The sequence below is a fragment of the Entelurus aequoreus genome, linkage group LG04, assembly GCF_033978785.1.
Source record: "Entelurus aequoreus isolate RoL-2023_Sb linkage group LG04, RoL_Eaeq_v1.1, whole genome shotgun sequence".
Classification (NCBI taxonomy): domain Eukaryota; kingdom Metazoa; phylum Chordata; class Actinopteri; order Syngnathiformes; family Syngnathidae; genus Entelurus; species Entelurus aequoreus.
The window spans coordinates 27,879,257-27,896,004 of NC_084734.1; the positions used below are offsets into that span (position 1 = coordinate 27,879,257).

The 16,748-nt window shown below is 38.8% G+C and overlaps 1 protein-coding gene across 1 annotated transcript in view; it reads right to left on the reverse strand.

Moving 5' to 3' along the window:
• LOC133649176 (phospholipase ABHD3-like) overlaps positions 1–16,748 on the reverse strand; it is a 57,915-nt gene that overhangs the window by 7,887 nt on the left and 33,280 nt on the right. The window contains exons 11-15 of the mRNA XM_062046011.1: positions 6,597–6,755; positions 6,350–6,532; positions 6,221–6,266; positions 4,222–4,334; positions 3,970–4,143 (exon numbers count right to left, since the gene is read on the reverse strand). Of these exons, the coding sequence (XP_061901995.1) occupies positions 3,970–4,143; positions 4,222–4,334; positions 6,221–6,266; positions 6,350–6,532; positions 6,597–6,755 (675 nt within the window). The remainder of the gene's footprint in view (positions 1–3,969; positions 4,144–4,221; positions 4,335–6,220; positions 6,267–6,349; positions 6,533–6,596; positions 6,756–16,748) is intronic.

Consider the following 16,748-nt stretch of genomic DNA (forward strand, 5'->3'; position numbering starts at 1 on the left):
TCGCCCCATAGATCTTCTGTGCCAGTGCATTGAGCAAGTCAAACACTGGATGTGCCAAAATTTCCTACAACTAAATGAAGATAAAACTGAGATAATTGTTTTTGGTGCTAAAAAAGAAAGGTTTAAAGTCATCCAACACCTTCAATCACTGTCCCTGAAAACCTCAAATAAAGCCAGAAATCTTGGGGTTATTTTAGATTCTGATTTACATTTCGACAGTCACATCAAATCAGTAACAAAATCGGCCTACTATCACCTCAAAAATGTAAAAAGACTTAGAGGGCTCATGTCAGCTCAAGACTTAGAAAAACTTGTACATGCCTTTATTACCAGTAGGCTAGACTATTGTAATGGTCTCCTTGCAGGTCTTCCCAAAAAAACTGTCAGGCAGCTACAGCTTGTTCAGAACGCTGCTGCTAGAGTTCTAACAAAGACCAAAAAATGTGAGCACATTACACCAATTCTTAAATCCTTACATTGGCTCCCTGTACATCAGAGAATAGATTTCAAAATCCTCCTGCTCACATATAAATCACTACATGGTCTAGGGCCCAAGTATATCACTGATATGCTCCCACTATATACGCCCTCTAGATCACTAAGATCTTCTGAGACCAATCTGTTAGCGGTTCCAAGAGTAAACTCAAATCAAGGGAGATCATCATTCAGTCACTATGCAACACATAGCTGGAATAAACTTCCTGAAGATGTCAGACTCTCCCCAACTCTCACTACTTTTAAAACTAGACTGAAGACTTTTATGTTCACCTTAGCTTTCAGCTAAATCTTTTAATCTTTTAACTTTTAACGTCTGCACTGTTTTTATTTTTATTGTCTGCATTTTAATTTTGCTTTTATTTTCTTTCATTTCACTTTGTTGTCTGTGAAGCACTTTGAGTCTGCCTTGTGTATGAAAAGCGCTATACAAATAAAGTTGCCTTGCCTTGCCTTGCCTTGATGAAGTAAATATTTGTCCATTGTGTTATTATGATCAGTCAGATTTGTGGTTTAGGGCCTTATTCTCCTGTTGCTCTTATAGGACCTATAGCGTCTCGATGACCTTAATTTCGCTAACAAGTTCTCTATATGTATTTTTTTAATCCAGAAAATGAAAGTGGCATTTCTCCCATAATATCAATTAGTTTTAGAGCAATTGGCAGATAACTAATTGTACCTGGCACACCCCTTTCCATCGCCATACTATATGCCGCCCCCTCTCTGTGTGACATCATCTGCAGAACTGGAGCCCATTTCCCCTTATATACAGTGTGGATAAAGGCAAGCAAAACTGTTATTTTGATCACTTTAGGGCATGTTTTTGTTACCCTGGTCCACAAATACTTCAAAACTAATGGTTAACAGTATGAGCAAAAAATAAATATAAAAATTGGTAATATAACCACAGCCTTCTTGAAGTTTTAAAACAATTTTTTTTTTTACGCGATTTAATTAATGCACGTTTCTCTAATTTGTATTCTCCTACCTGGACTCACCCACCACATGTAAAGGAAGTTGTGAATGAAGGCGTTGTCATGTGATTCATTTAAGTCAGGGGTGCCCACACTTTTTCTGCAGGCGAGCTACTTTTCAATTGATCAAGTCGTGGGGATCTACCTCATTCATATATATAATTGATATTTACTTATTTATGAAAGATATGTTTTTGTTAACAAGTTAAAGATGTATAATGATAATGCAAGCATGTTTAACACATATAGTTAATATTGTTAATAAATTAAAGGTGTTTAATGATAATACAAGAATGTTTAATACATATAGTTAATATTGTTAGCAAGTTAAAGGTGTTTAAAGATAATGCTAGCATGTTTAACACATATAGTTAATATTGTTAACAAGTTAAAGGTGTTTAAAGATAACACAAGCATGTTTAACACAGTTAATAAGTTAACGGTGTTTAAAGATAATACAAGCTTGTTTAACACAGTTAATATTGTTAACAAGTTAAAGGTGTTTAATGATAATACAAGCATGTTTAACACATATAGTTAATATTGTTAACAAGTTAAAAGTGTTTAAAGATAATACAATCATGTTTAACACATATAGTTAATATTGTTAACAAGTTAAAGGTGTTTAAAGATAATGCAAGCATGTTTAACACATATAGTTAATATTGTTAACAAGTTAAAGGTGTTTAAAGATAATGCAAGTATGTTTAACACATAGTTAATATTGTTAACAAGTTAAAGGTGTTTAAAGATAATACAAGCCTGTTTAACACATATAGTTAATATTGTTAACAAGTTAAAGGTGTTTAATGATAATACAAGCATGTTTAACACATATAGATTCCTTTCTTTCAGGAAGACAATAATATAAGTTGGTGTATTACCTGATTCTGATGACTTGCATTGATTGGAATCACACAGTGGTGCTGATAACGTCCGCATTTTCAAATGAAGGAGAAAAAAAGTCCTCCTTTCTGTCCAATACCACATGAAAGTGGTTGGTTTTTGGCATCTTATTTGTCCAGCTTTCGTACTCCTTTGTATACACTTTACAAGAAATACATTGGCGCAAACTCCATAGCTTGTTAGCTTGTGCACGGCAGCTTTCTGAGACTCTTATGTTGTTAGCGCAGGCAGGATGAAGCAGAGCTTTTATTGTGCAACTGTGCAGTCGGTCTGTGGAGTTTTGACGACAGGTACGACGCCAGAGTCTGTTGAAATAAAAAGTGTTTCTCGCCTTCCTGTCGGTAATATTTTCTTAATAATGAGCTGGCAGCAGCCAGCATCATCTCACAAGACCCTCGGGTGCCGTGAATGTCAATCAAGTGATGAAAGTGATGTCATAGAGAAGATTTATGATTGCTCATTTTTAGGACTATTTTTTTAATGCCTGGCTGGCGATCGACTGATGGCATCACCTTCGCGGTGATGCCATTTTTGGTTGTGAAAATCGTGCAACATGGGATTTTCTTAACACTTGTGATTCATTGAAGTCATTGAAATCTGTGGAAAAAAACGATAACAATTTAAATTTGCAAACGTTGTATTTATCCAGGCAGTGTTTGTCGTGTGTCTGTTATCATGGTGATTTGAGTGTGTGTATGAACGCACCACATCATCTTCTCACTGGGTTGATGTAACTGTAAATTCGACTTTGTTTCACTTGTGCTAGCCACCCTGATGTTTTGTGTGATGTTAAGAATTCTGTTTCGTACAAATGTTTGTGAAGCCGTGATGCGTCACTATGGGCTTAGATGGCTTATTTGTGTGTGTGTGTGTGTGCGTGCGTGCGTGTGTGTGCTTGAGAAGCTGATGGTTTGACATTACCTGTCAAAAAATAAATCAAATCAAATGATAACTTTTTTTCAGTTATTCTGTTTGTTATAATTTTTTGTTGATCATTGTGTTCAATAAAGCAATTCATGATGATCACTTCCTCGTTTTTTTATATTGCATCTGTTAGAGTAGACATTATTGCTATTATATAGTCGCATAGTTCAATGATGACCTCACGGTCCAGACGAAATCGTTAAGAATTGAACATCTGTATCGCTAATACTTGGTGATATGCAGGTCACGAGATGTAAATGGAGTATTGTTGGCGGTTTTTGGAGGTTTTTTAAGAGGGCTCTATAAACGCAATAGAGGACTCCTATTTGCTTCATTGTTAGCCACCTCATACTTGCCGTATATTAAAAATTAGAATGATTGCATATGTGATCTTGTCTTACAAAGTGATTGTGAATGATAGGCACAATTCCTAGTCACCTCCGTTGTGTCCTTGGGCAAGACACTTCACCCTTTGCCTCTGATGGCTGCTGGTTAGCGCCTTGCATGGCAGCTCCCGCCATCAGTGTGTGAATGTGTGTGTGAATGGGTAAAATGTGGAAATACTGTCAAAGCGCTTTGAGTACCTTGAAGGTAGAAAAGCGCTATACAAGTACAACCCATTTATCATTATAATTCCCCCCAAAAAAGTGCAGCTCCCTTTCAATCTGACCTGAGGACAGCTTTACACAGTCCGAGTGTGAGTTGTCTGTTGAAGAGCAGCCAGTTAAGACGTTCCTCCATGGAGATAGCGGACTTTTGCGCATCCCAGGGGACGGAGATGGTCAAACCCGCCACCATCCCGGACTCCGACCCCTTACGTCCCAAGTAGTTCAGCAGTATCATGCTGCACATGCAAAACAAAAGGCTCAGTAAGCAAGACAATAATAATATCAAGTATTAGGCAAAGACTGAGACAATTCACCCTCCCAAAGAGACACCAGCACCAAAGATGGGGGCTTGTGGGTGGAGGCTTTTGACATGGGACACCACATGCTCTAGATCTGAAGTGTTGGCGGCACAGAATGTTTTCGGGGTCTGAAGAACAGGAGGAGAGACGATACAAATAATGTAAGCAGTACATTTGCTGACTAGTTTCAACAGCAAATTAACACACTTAGACTGGCAAACTGTTAAAATAATAATTAAATGTATTGACTGGGCCAAATTAAATTAAAGGAGGCAATGGAAACATTTCTAGAAAATAATTGATACTTTACAGAGGGGTCTGTAAAATATGTATACTAGTGCAAATAAATGAAAATATTATGGAGCTCCTAAAGGGAAATGGAGGAATTTTTTTTTTAGATATGTATCTCGTGCTCACGCAAAAGTTTCTTGTGGGCACGAGATGTTTTCCCGTGAGCACAAGAAACATATATGGACTATGTATCTCATGCTCACGCAAAAAATTATCGTGCGCTCGAGACGTCTTGTGAGCACAAGAAACATAGTCCCTATATGTTTCTTGTGCTCACGGGAAAATATCTTGTGCGCTCGAGATAGTTTCTCATGCGCATGAGAGATCTCAAAAATTGTTTTCCCCCATGTCCCTTTAGGGGCTCCGTAATATTTTAATTTATTTGCGTTAGTATACATTTTGTTATCATTTATTCTTGTATACAGTACAGGCCAAAAGTTTGGACACACCTTCTCATTCAATGCGTTTTCTTTATTTTCATGACTATTTACATTGTAGATTGTCACTGAAGGCATCAAAACTATGAATGAACACATGTGGAGTTATGTACTTAACAAAAAAAGGTGAAATAACTGAAAACATGTTTTTTTTCTATCCATTCATTTTCTACCGCTTGTCTAGTTTCTTCAAAATAGCCACCCTTTGCTTTTATTACTGCTTTGCACACTCTTAGCATTCTCTCGATCTGAAATGGTTTTCACTTCACAGGTGTCATAGTTTTGATGCCTTCAGTGACAATCTACAATGTAAATAGTCATGAAAATAAAGAAAACTAATTGAAATGAGAAGGTGTGTCCAAACTTTTGGCCTGTATTGTATATACACTACCGTTCAAAAGTTTGGGGTCACATTGAAATGTCCTTATTTTTTAAGGAAAAGCACTGTACTTTTCAATGAAGATAACTTTAAACTAGTCTTAACTTTAAAGAAATACACTCTATACATTGCTAATGTGGTAAATGACTATTCTAGCTGCAAATGTCTGGTTTTTGGTGCAATATCTACATAGGTGTATAGAGGCCCATTTCCAGCAACTATCACTCCAGTGTTCTAATGGTACAATGTGTTTGCTCATTGGCTCAGAAGGCTAATTGATGATTAGAAAACCCTTGTGCAATCATGTTCACACATCTGAAAACAGTTTAGCTCGTTACAGAAGCTACAAAACTGACCTTCCTTAGAGCAGATTGAGTTTCTGGAGCATCACATTTGTGGGGTCAATTAAACGCTCAAAATGGCCAGAAAAAGAGAACTTTCATCTGAAACTTGACAGTCTATTCTTGTTCTTAGAAATGAAGGCTATTCCACAAAATTGTTTGGGTGACCCCAAACTTTTGAACGGTAGTGTATATTTACTCTATTATTTTTGGAGCTTATTGCAGAGTGTTTTATATCTAAAAAATATAATTTTACGGTTTCAAAATTGTAATTGTCTAAAAATTCCAACTTTATTTTTGCAATTTGACTACGATTAAGAATACGTCATTCTCGCAAAATTAGTACTCATTGTTGGTAAGGATTATTTCTGGTAGTTACCTATTAAGTTTCATGCACGTTGCATGGGTTGTTTGTTTTGTGAGAGCTGTTTTTAACATGTCTTTCGTCCTGTTTAGTTAAATAAACAAAATATTAGAAATAGCTCCCAGTATTAATTGCTAACTATAACAGTATTGTTTAATTATTACCACTCTTTTTGATAATATTAGTTAACAAGAGTTCTTACAAGCAGCTCTTCGCCTCCAAAGCCTCTGTTGTTGAAGACCACACATCTAGAAGGACAGGATCTTTTTTTATCATATAACACTTCTTGCCCATTTTAGAAATATAAATAGAACAAGTATTACTGGCCAACCTGTAGCCATGCCTGGTGGCCTGCTTGATAGCATGGAGCACATAAGATTGCTGGCTGTTCCCCGTCAAGCCGGGAAGGAGAAGCACCGTGGGCCGAGTGGAGGATTCTGGGTAGGCGGCGCTGGCATCATTGTCCACCCAGTCAAGAGATATCTGACCACCATCAGCTGTGCAGATCCGCGTACTGTGTGACAACACAATGTTACAATCAAGGAGGAACAATCCTGACAAGACAGATTTGAACCAACTTGCGATAAGTGACGGCAGGTCTGGACTTGATGAAGTAGGAGACCACCGTTTGAAGGCGGCCTCCCCAGCACCACGGCGTTGGACTAAAGTGCTCTGTCACCACGGGACAGTGCTGGTGGAGAAACTGGCGGAAAGCCTCGCTGCACACCAGAAGGGGCCTCTGAAAAGAAGAGACACCATTTCTTTAATCTTCACTGCAAACATTGGGTTAAGACAGAGGTATGTTAGCCTACTATCAAAGGCTGACACAAATCTTTGTTGACAGAAATGTTGTATTTTAATTTTTATTCTACACATTTTTGCAACATTGGAAATCATTAGTAAAATGGAGGCTTCTCACAGGATGAGATACGTTTTGGAAATTACTGGCTCAGAATGGCCAGAGGTATAGATGTGTGTGTCCAAGTTTGAGGAAACGGCAGGCTGTCTTCTTCTAACGGATTTATTACAATCTTTGGGAGCTGGGTAACGTTTGCTGTGGTCTGGAACAACATGGCACACAAACAACACAGAAATGCAGCCAATATTACATACAGATAATGTGTCATGAGACATGCAAATATAAATTAAATACACAGAGGACATAAGTAAAGGAAATTAAATGAGCTCAAATAAACCTACAAATGAGTCATAATGATGCAATATGAACATACAGCCTATTTAGCATGTTAGCACCGATTAGCTTGCAGTCATGGATTGACCGAATAGGCCAGATAAGCACTCCAGAAAATCAATAAAATCAACAAAGCTCACCTTTGTGCATTCACGCACAGCATAAAACATTTGGTGGACAGAATGAGACAAAGAAGGAGTGGCATAAAACACATCTTTCTGTGGCAGCATCTGAGAAAGTTGTACATGTAAACAAACTACGATGAGTTGAAGGATCGCTGAAATTAGTAGGACAAAACAGTGCTTGCCAAATAAATCAGTGAAGCATGTTTTACATAAACAGTGGGAGCTCTAACAATTAGGAAGGTTTGTGTCATGTTTGTTCTCCTACAGAAAATATATTAAAACAAAAAAAACATTTTTTTCTTCATCTTTTTCCATTTTCACACATCTCTAAAAGAGGTCCACGGAGCCACTAAGGTGGCGCTAAGCCGCGGGTTGATGACCCCCGGGTTAAGATATTCTGGAGACAAATCTTTATTCATCTTAATACAAGATGCACACTGGATGCCATATTATACGAATGTATCACTTAAAACCTTCTTAGCGAGCCTGCACACTTTCCAAATAATGCTAAAAACAAAATATGCATCAAAGTGGAAAGTCCATACTTACCAACCCTCCCGAATTTTCCGGGAGACTCCCGAATTTCAGTGCCTCTCCCGAAAATCTCCCGGGACAAGCCTTCTCCCGAATTTCCAGCCGGACTTAAGGCACGCCCCCCCCCCCCCAGGTCCGTGCGGACCTGAGTAAGGACAGCCTGTCGTCACGTCTTCATGACCAACCAAAAAGTAACCACAGAACACTATACCGTATAGTGTTCTGTGGTTACATTTGGTTGGCCAACGGTTTACGTTGTATTGCGCACCCTGACGGCAAGTGTGGGAGTCGGTTCTGAAGTATGAAGTAAAGAGACGTAACTTAATCACCTCGCCTGGTTATTGACTCCAACCCAGAATATTACACTGCCCATACCTATGCTCCTTCAAAGGCTGTGCTGCTGGCTGCAAAGCATTGCACTTTCAAATACAACAATGACTAGAGAGGAGTGTTATGTGTGTATATGTGTAAATAAATGAACACTGAAATTCAAGTATTTATTTTATTTACTGCAAACCCAAAACCCCCCGCCCCAAAATCTCCCGTATTTGGAGGTCTCAAGGTTGGCAAGTATGGGAAAGTCAAGATTCCATTTAGATCTTGACTCCAACTTACCATGTTGACTTCTAAGCCATTGTCAGGAAGAGCACACATAAAACATTTTGTTTCAGATTCCAGCCAAGTTCTGACATAAGTAACTTTTTCAAATATATGGTTTATATGACTATTTTCATGTTTTACCAATTTTAAGTAAATTTTTGGAGGTACAGACATTTTACACATAATAGTTTTAACTCAGATCTCCAGCATGCATTCAATCTATTCTATTTCACTGGTAACCTTTTATGATGAATAACAAACAGATTGATAAATGTTTGTTGGGTGTGGTATATCTTGATTTTAGCGCTGCTTTTGACATTATTGACCATCAACTGTTTAAGAAATGATCTGCTTATGGCTTTAAGGACTCAGTTGTGAACTTAAGAGTCATTCAATTTTAGCGAACAATGTGTCCTCTTTAATTGTTTGTTTTCAGTTATCAATACACACTCTTGTGATATTCTATACAGTAGCTGCCTTGGGCCTCTTCTTTACAGCGTAGTTGTAATTAAGGTTTCTTATGTTTAAAAAAAAAATGCTTAGATAATTACTTTGTTTATATAACTGTGTCACATGTAGCTGCACGGAGCAGTGACAGGAACAGAATTTTATTTCATAAATATATGCTTTAAGCATCAAAAGTCACTTTAAAGTATGTCTTTCGAGCATGCAAATGAAGTCAAACTGCCTGTAGTTACTTTTGACTCCACTTTGTACTCAGCTGTCCTTTAAAAATGAGTAGCGCTATCTAATAATATTATCAATAATTAATTATATTTATATACCGTTGCGCTTTTTCTTTAGTGACTCAAAGCACTGGGAACCCATTGTACATTCACACATGGTGGTGGTAAGCTACATTTGAAGCCACGGCTTCCCTGGGGTGGACTAAACAGAGCTGCCAATTTGCGCCTACAGTCTCTCTGACCACCACCAAACATTTGTACAACAGTGCGAGTGGCACTACAAGCAAGTGGGGGTGAAGTATCTTGCCCAAGGACACAACGGCCAGTGACTAAACGTGGAGGCTGGATTAGTACCAGGAACCCTTAGGTTTCTGGATGGCCGCTCTACTATCTGAGCCACGCCACAAAATTATTTCAAATACAGTAAAATATATTCATATTACATTGGTTTTAAACTCCATGGTCTATGCGCATCTAGACCAGACCTGGACAAAATACGGCCCGCGGGCCACATGCGGCCCATTAAGATTTTCAATCCGGCCCGCCGGACGTTCTACATAATTTTTTGTAGACCTTTAACATCAAAGCTGTAGCCGCCATTATGATGTGCAGTGCTGTTTTTAAATTGCCGTAAGTCTTGAACTATAGAAAGTATTTCAGTGGTCGAAATCTGCACTTTTGGATGTTATACGAGTTATTATGGTAATCTACGTCACAGTAGGGCGAGGAACAAAGCAGAGTGGGTGGGGTTTGTTTTCAGAGCAGTCAGCCCGATACGCATGTATCAGAAACAGATGCGAAAGCACATTTTTGCATGATAATAAATCATATTGCAGGCGTTTATTACACTTTGCATTCATATTTTGCTGTTTTTTTTACATTGTTGTTGTGTTTTGCTTGATTGTAGAAGATACACAACTATTGAGGAGCTGGTCTGAGAAGTAAAAGAGGAGCGATGTTCATATGTTGTTAATATTCAGTGTTTTATTGTTCATAGTTAATATTGTAAATCCCACTTTCTTTATTTTAATGTACATTTTGGGTGTCCCATTCAGTAAAAAAACGTAAAATTCCATTCCGTTTTTTTGAGGTGGTCTGTCATGACTTTTTTAGGACTGTATTGGACTTTGTGACTTTTGGTATTAGTGTTCCTGAAAAAAAGGGACCCAAACACACATACGGTACAGCAAGTTTTTACAGCTAAATGTGTTTATATAATTTATACACATATACACCTTGGCCCCCAGACACATATTTTTTCTCAAAGTGGCCCCCCCGAGTCTAAATATTTGCCCAGCTCTGATCTAGACTATTGCTCCATTATATTGTCAAACTTTTTTCACCAAGTACCACCTCAGAAAACACTTGGCTCTCCAAGTACCACCACAGTGACCAACGGCAAAATACAGTAGCATAGTAGGCCTAAGTATTAATTAAAAACAAGGCAGAGGTTTTATTTAATAAGTATATTATACACAGTTTGAACAGTAACACCATGTTTAAAAATAGGAAAATAAAAAAATTGTACTTTATCCAAGTGATTATTTGGTGTACCACTGGATGATGCCTGTGTACCAGTTTGAGAACCCCTGGTCTATTAATGCATCTGACAAATTTACAACTAATTCAGAAGAGAAAGTCTTGTCTAGCATGAGGCAAATCAGGTAGGTTAGGATAGTGCCTTAATGGACAAAGGTAATATGAAATGAAACTAGAAGAGGCAATTCCTGAAGGAATTGCGTGTGAATGCTCCAATGCTGTAGTTGAACTGAAATCCTGGAATTTTTTTTAGAACTGTTGAAGTAGAGCACATAATTCCCAAACAGGCGGAATATTTTTAAGTTGGAACAGTTTGAATCAGATGACAAATGTGGGAGTTGTAGAACTTTGAAAAATGTCCCATTGACTTCAACGGCAATTTCCAAAAAATTGGGACTTTCGGGAACAGCTGAATTTTTTTTGAGAATGGTAAAAAACTTGAATGGTCTGAATGAGTTGAAATGGTTGGTGCTGGAATTTTATTTAATCGGTCGAGAAATGTTGAAGTAGTATCGTGTTGAATTGAGAAATGGTATTACGGAATTCCTAGAATTTCGGGAAAACCGGGAATTTTTCCTGTTCAAAAAACAACTTTGTTTTTTTGTCCTGATTAAGAGGAATGTTTTGATGGGGGAATAGTTGAAGTGGGTTGAAAAATGTGGGAGGAGTAGTCGCCAGAAAAGGGGTGGAAATAGGGCTTTGGAAAACCAGGAATTTTGGAAAATCCTGGAATTTTTTTAAACCTAGAAAAGGGTTAGTTTGAATTTCCAGGATAGTGGAATGTGTTGAAGGTGGAATGGTTTGAATAGCTTGAAAAATTTGGAAATGGTGGAAGTTTGAAAAATGGCCAATTCATTTTGAATGGGAAAAATGTCCCGGAAAACCTGGAATTCTGGGAAAACTGGGAATTTGTCAAGGGAAAGCCCGAGATTCCTGAATAGGCTGAACAGTTTGAAGTCGAGATGGTTTGAATGGGGTGAAAAATGTGGAAGGTAGAGCGCGCCAACATCTAGAGAATAATAATAATAATAAATAGATGCATTTTGGTGTAAAAAAACATGTGTGTGAATGCTTTGGAGCAGTGGTCCCCAACCACCGGGCCGCACAAGAAAAAATAAATAAATACATTCAAAAAAAATTTTTTTTTTAATTAAATCAACATAAAAAACACAAGATACACTTACAATTGGTGCACCAACCCAAAAAACCTCCCTCCCCCATTTACACTCATTCACACAAAAGGGTTGTTTCTTTCTGTTATTAATATTTCTGGTTCCTACATTATATATCAATATAAATTAATACAGTCAGCAGGGATACAGTCCGTAAGCACAGTCTGGTTTGCTGTGGGAGATTATGTAATTTCACCTATTTGGGTTAAAAATATTTTATACTTACTTACTTATTTAGGCCTTTAAATTCCCTAAGGACCATAGGCCATTGATGAAACTCCTCCATCCCCTTCGGTCTTGTGCCCTCCGCTCCAGTTGTTGCCATGACAGCCCTTGCGCCTTCATCTCCTGCTCTGTGGTTTTTCTCCAGGTGGCTCTAGGCCTTCCTCTCTTCCTCTTGCCTTGCGGGTTCCATGTTAGAGCATGTTTCGTGATTGAGCTATTGTGTCTACACAGTGTGTGACCAATCCATTTCCATTTCCTCCTCCTGATTTGTGTTTCTATTGTGTCTTGTCTAGTGAGGTCCCACAGGTTGGCATTGGAGATGGTGTTAGGCCAGTAGATACCTAGGAGGCGACGGAGGCAGCGGTTGAAGAATGTCTGTATTTTGTTGAGTATGTTGGCGGTGATCTTCCAGGAATTTGACGTTTGAGTTGAAGATTTGCAGTTTGGTCTTGAGTGATGTGTTTTTTGCTTTCCAGATTTTATTTAGGATAGTGAATGTGGTCCTTGCTTTTCCGATTCTGGCATTTACATCCTCCTCCGTTCCTCCGTCCACAGCAATAATGCTTCCTAGGTAAGTAAAGGTGGTAACCTCGTAGATCTGGTTATGATCCATGTTTATTGGGGAGTTGTTCTTGTTGTTAATACGCATTAACTTAAGTTTTTGATGTGTTGATTTTGAGTCCAAGCGAAGCAGCTGTTGTTTCCAGTTTGCATGATTTCTCCTGCATATGTTGGTGTGTGTGCTAGGAGTGCTAAATCATCAGAAAAATCCAGGTCTTCCAACTGCTCAGTCAGGCTCCACTGTACGCCGGTTCGGTTATTGCTTGTTGTTTGTATCATGGTCCAGTCTATACAGAGGATGAACAGGAAGGGCGAGAGCATGCATCCCTGCCGCACCCCAGTCAGGACCTCGAAGGGCTCTGACAGGCAGCCTTCATGGAGGACACGACACTGCATCCCTCGGTAGGTGTTCTTGATAAGGTTTAGCAACTTTGGGGGAATGCCATAGTGAGCCATCACTCTCCACAGCATCTCCCGATCCACACTGTCAAAAGCCTTTTCAAAATCAATGAAGTTAACATAGACAGGAGAGTTCTATTCGATTGACTGTTCAATGATAATCTTGAGTGTGGCTATTAGGGATGATGTTTGATAAGAAATTATCGAGTTCGAGTCTATTATCGAATCCTCTTATCGAACCGATTCCTTATCGATTCTCTTATCGAGTCCAGATAGGTTGTTGTATATGGAAAAAAACACACAATATTTGGTTTAACAAAAGCTCACTTTTATTATATAAGAAAACAATTTAATCTAATAAATAAATAAATATTGACTGTTACCCCCCTAAAAAATAAAATAAAATAAATAAACAATGACTGTTGTTACCCAAAGTATATTAAGTGGGATTTTTCAGAAAAACAAATATATACAGTAACACAAAAACAACCTGTCTCTGTGATCACTATAGGTGTATAAATAATAATATAGTGTTAAATAAAATCAGTCCCTTGGGCACAAAACTGGAAATAATACAGCTCTCCAAAAAGTGCAATTCTGCTGCTATTTGACATAACTGTTTATGATGCTTTGACATTTTTGCACTTTAAAGAAAGAAAGAAAATTCTATGAAGAGAAAAGTTGTTTGCAAATGTGGTTACAGTGCTAAAAAATGGAAAGTTAAAGCTAAAAAACGAAATACACTTTATTGAGTTAACATTATTTATTTATAGGGGGAAAGATGTTATGAGCTAGGGCATATAACAACTACACTACTCATCATGCAACGGGAGTGACGAGCATGCGCGGTAGCCCCGAAAAGTGTTGTTGCATGTCGTCACCCGTGAAAGTAAACGTCAAGAACTCAGCCAACACGCCTCGTCTGCATTATTTATAATTAGACAGACAACACATATACTGTGTGAAAAACAAAAGTTAAAAAAGGGAGATGTGTTGTATATATATGTATGTGCTGCGGTTGCTTTAAGAACGTTGCGCCAGCTGCCGTAAAGGAGGTGCGTTGCTAGCCTGGTTGCTATGTTTCCGGTGGGTCGTAAAAGTGTTCTTCATGAGTTTGTAGCCTGCTCAAATCTCTCAGTAAAGTTATTCATACCTTTTGTTTTGAACTTTATTACACCTTGGAGCGCTTTTTCTCGTCCATTGTTTTCCTGCTTTCGCTATCTGCGCCTAATGACTGAGCTACGTGACTGATTTATTGTGATGTCACACGGAGCATTTCTGGTCGGGACAGGATTCGTTCCGAGGGATTCGAATAAAGAACCAACTCTTTTCTTTACTATAGTGGTCTCGATAACGGATACCGGTTCTCAAAAAGGGATTAGAGTCCGAGGACTCGGTTATTTTCTTATCGAACAACCGGGAAAACCGGTTTCTAGTATCATCCCTAGTGGCTATTTGATCTGCACAGGATCGGTTGTTCCTGAAACCAGCCTGATTTTCCCTCAGTTTCCCATCGACTGCCTTTTGGATTCTCTCCAGTAGGATGCGGTTGAGCACCTTCCCTGGCGATGAAAGCAGCATTATGCCTCTGTAGTTCTTGCACTCCCTGAGGTCTCCTTTCTTGGGAATATTGACAATGATGCCATCTCTCCAGTCCGATGTCACATTTTCTTCCTCCCAGATGGTTTGCATGAGTTGGTAGAGCATGCTGGTGGAGGTTTCGATGTCCGCCTTTAGGGCTTCAGCTGGAATCTCATCCAGCCCCTCTACCTTGCCTCCTCTCAGGGCCCTGATGGCCTTCTTGATTTCTGTCTTGGTGGGAGGGTTGCAGTTTATTCCCAACAGGTCTGTGGCTGGTGGGATCTCTGCTGTCAGTTGGAGGGGGAGGGGGAGGGGGGGTTGTCTATTGAGCAGTTCTCTAAAGTGTTCTGTCCATCTGTTTAGTTGGTCCTCCTTGTTTGTGAGTAGTGTACCCTGTGTGTTTTTAATGTGTGATTGTGACTGTTGAAACTTGCCTATGAGTTTTTTTTGTAGTTATGTAAAGTTCTTTGAGATTGTTTTTCCCTGCTGCCTCCTCTGCCTGTTGTGCCAAATCCTCAATGAACTTCTTTTTGTCCTTTCTGACACTTTTCTTCACTTCTTTGTTTGCTGCTTCATATTCTTTCTGTGCTTTGGCCTTTGTTGCTCTTGTTTTGCTTCTATTTAGTACCTCCTTTTTTTCCCCTTCTCTCACCTACTTTCTTGAACGTTTCCATGGAAAGCCACGTTTGTTATTTCTCTTTCTTCTCCCAACCACTTCTTGACATGTCTCTTTCCATATTGTTTTCAGACTAATCCATTTATCCTCCACTGATCTAGGAGTTTCTTGCAGACCTTGTAGTGCTCGGAACCGGTTGTGTAGTGTGACTTTGTACAGTTCTGATGTGCCTATAACTTGAAATTGCTGTATGTTGAATTTGACTCTTCCTTCTCTGTGTGTTGTGTGTTTTAATTTCAGCTGGATTTTAGCTGTAACTAGGTGATGGTCTGATCCAGCGTCAGCTCCCCTTTTCACTCTGACATCCAGCAATGAGCGTCTAAACTTTTGGCTAATGCAGATGTGGTCGATCTGATTTTTGTGTTACATGGTCAGCAGACACCCAGGTTGCTTTATGCACATCTCCACCCCGGTCCGTGGGACAAATATTCAAGCGTTGACCGGTCCGCAGCTACAAAAAGGTTGGGGACCACTGGTTTAGAAGCTTCGGACGCACTGTCTCCTTGCGGTTTTCCATGTACACCGTCATTTGCTCTTTAGTGTGGGGCACTGAATATTTTATGCAAACCAGTAATTATAATCTGCAAATAAAATGCCGTTGTTGATGCTGTCTGGAGCTCGGCAGAGTAACCGTGTAATACTCTTCCATATCAGTAGGTGGCAGCAGGTAGCTAATTGCTTTGTAAACGTCGTATCTAATGCTTAAACCAAAAATAAACAAAAGGCGAGTGCCCCTAAAAAAGGCATTGGAGCTTAGGGATGGCTATGAAAATCGAAACTAAAACTGAACTGGCAACAAAATAAACAAAAACAGAATGCTGGACGACAGCAAAGACTTACAGCGTGTGGAGCAGACGGCGTCCACAAAGTAAATCCGTACATGACATGACAATCAACAATTTCCACACAAAGAAGGATAGCGTCTGCACAACTGAAATATTTAAACATATATAGCGCTCAAAGGAAGACATGAAACTGCTACAGGAAAATACCAACAAAACAGGAGCGCAAGACACTACACACAGGAAAACACCAAAAAACTCAAAATAAGTCACGGCGTGATGTGACAGGTCGTGACACTTACTTTGAGACTAAAGCTATACTGATGCATGCTTGGTTATGGTTTGAATTCATATCCAACAATGGCAACAATGACTTTTTACTATCAATATTCTTTTTTTTTTCATTCATTTTTTATCTATCTCCTTCATTGATGTGCATTTTTGATCAATAGACAATTAAACTCTGACAAAAACACATATTTACACACCTATGCTTGAGAAGGAACAGTATGAAGAAAATCTTATATTTCCTGCCCCCTTCAACATAAGTAATTAATGGATAGCCCAGATTCACAAGCATATAAACCAAACAAATACATCCAAATATAATGAAAACAAACAAAAAACACACAAAAAAAAAACGACAAGTGCAAAAACT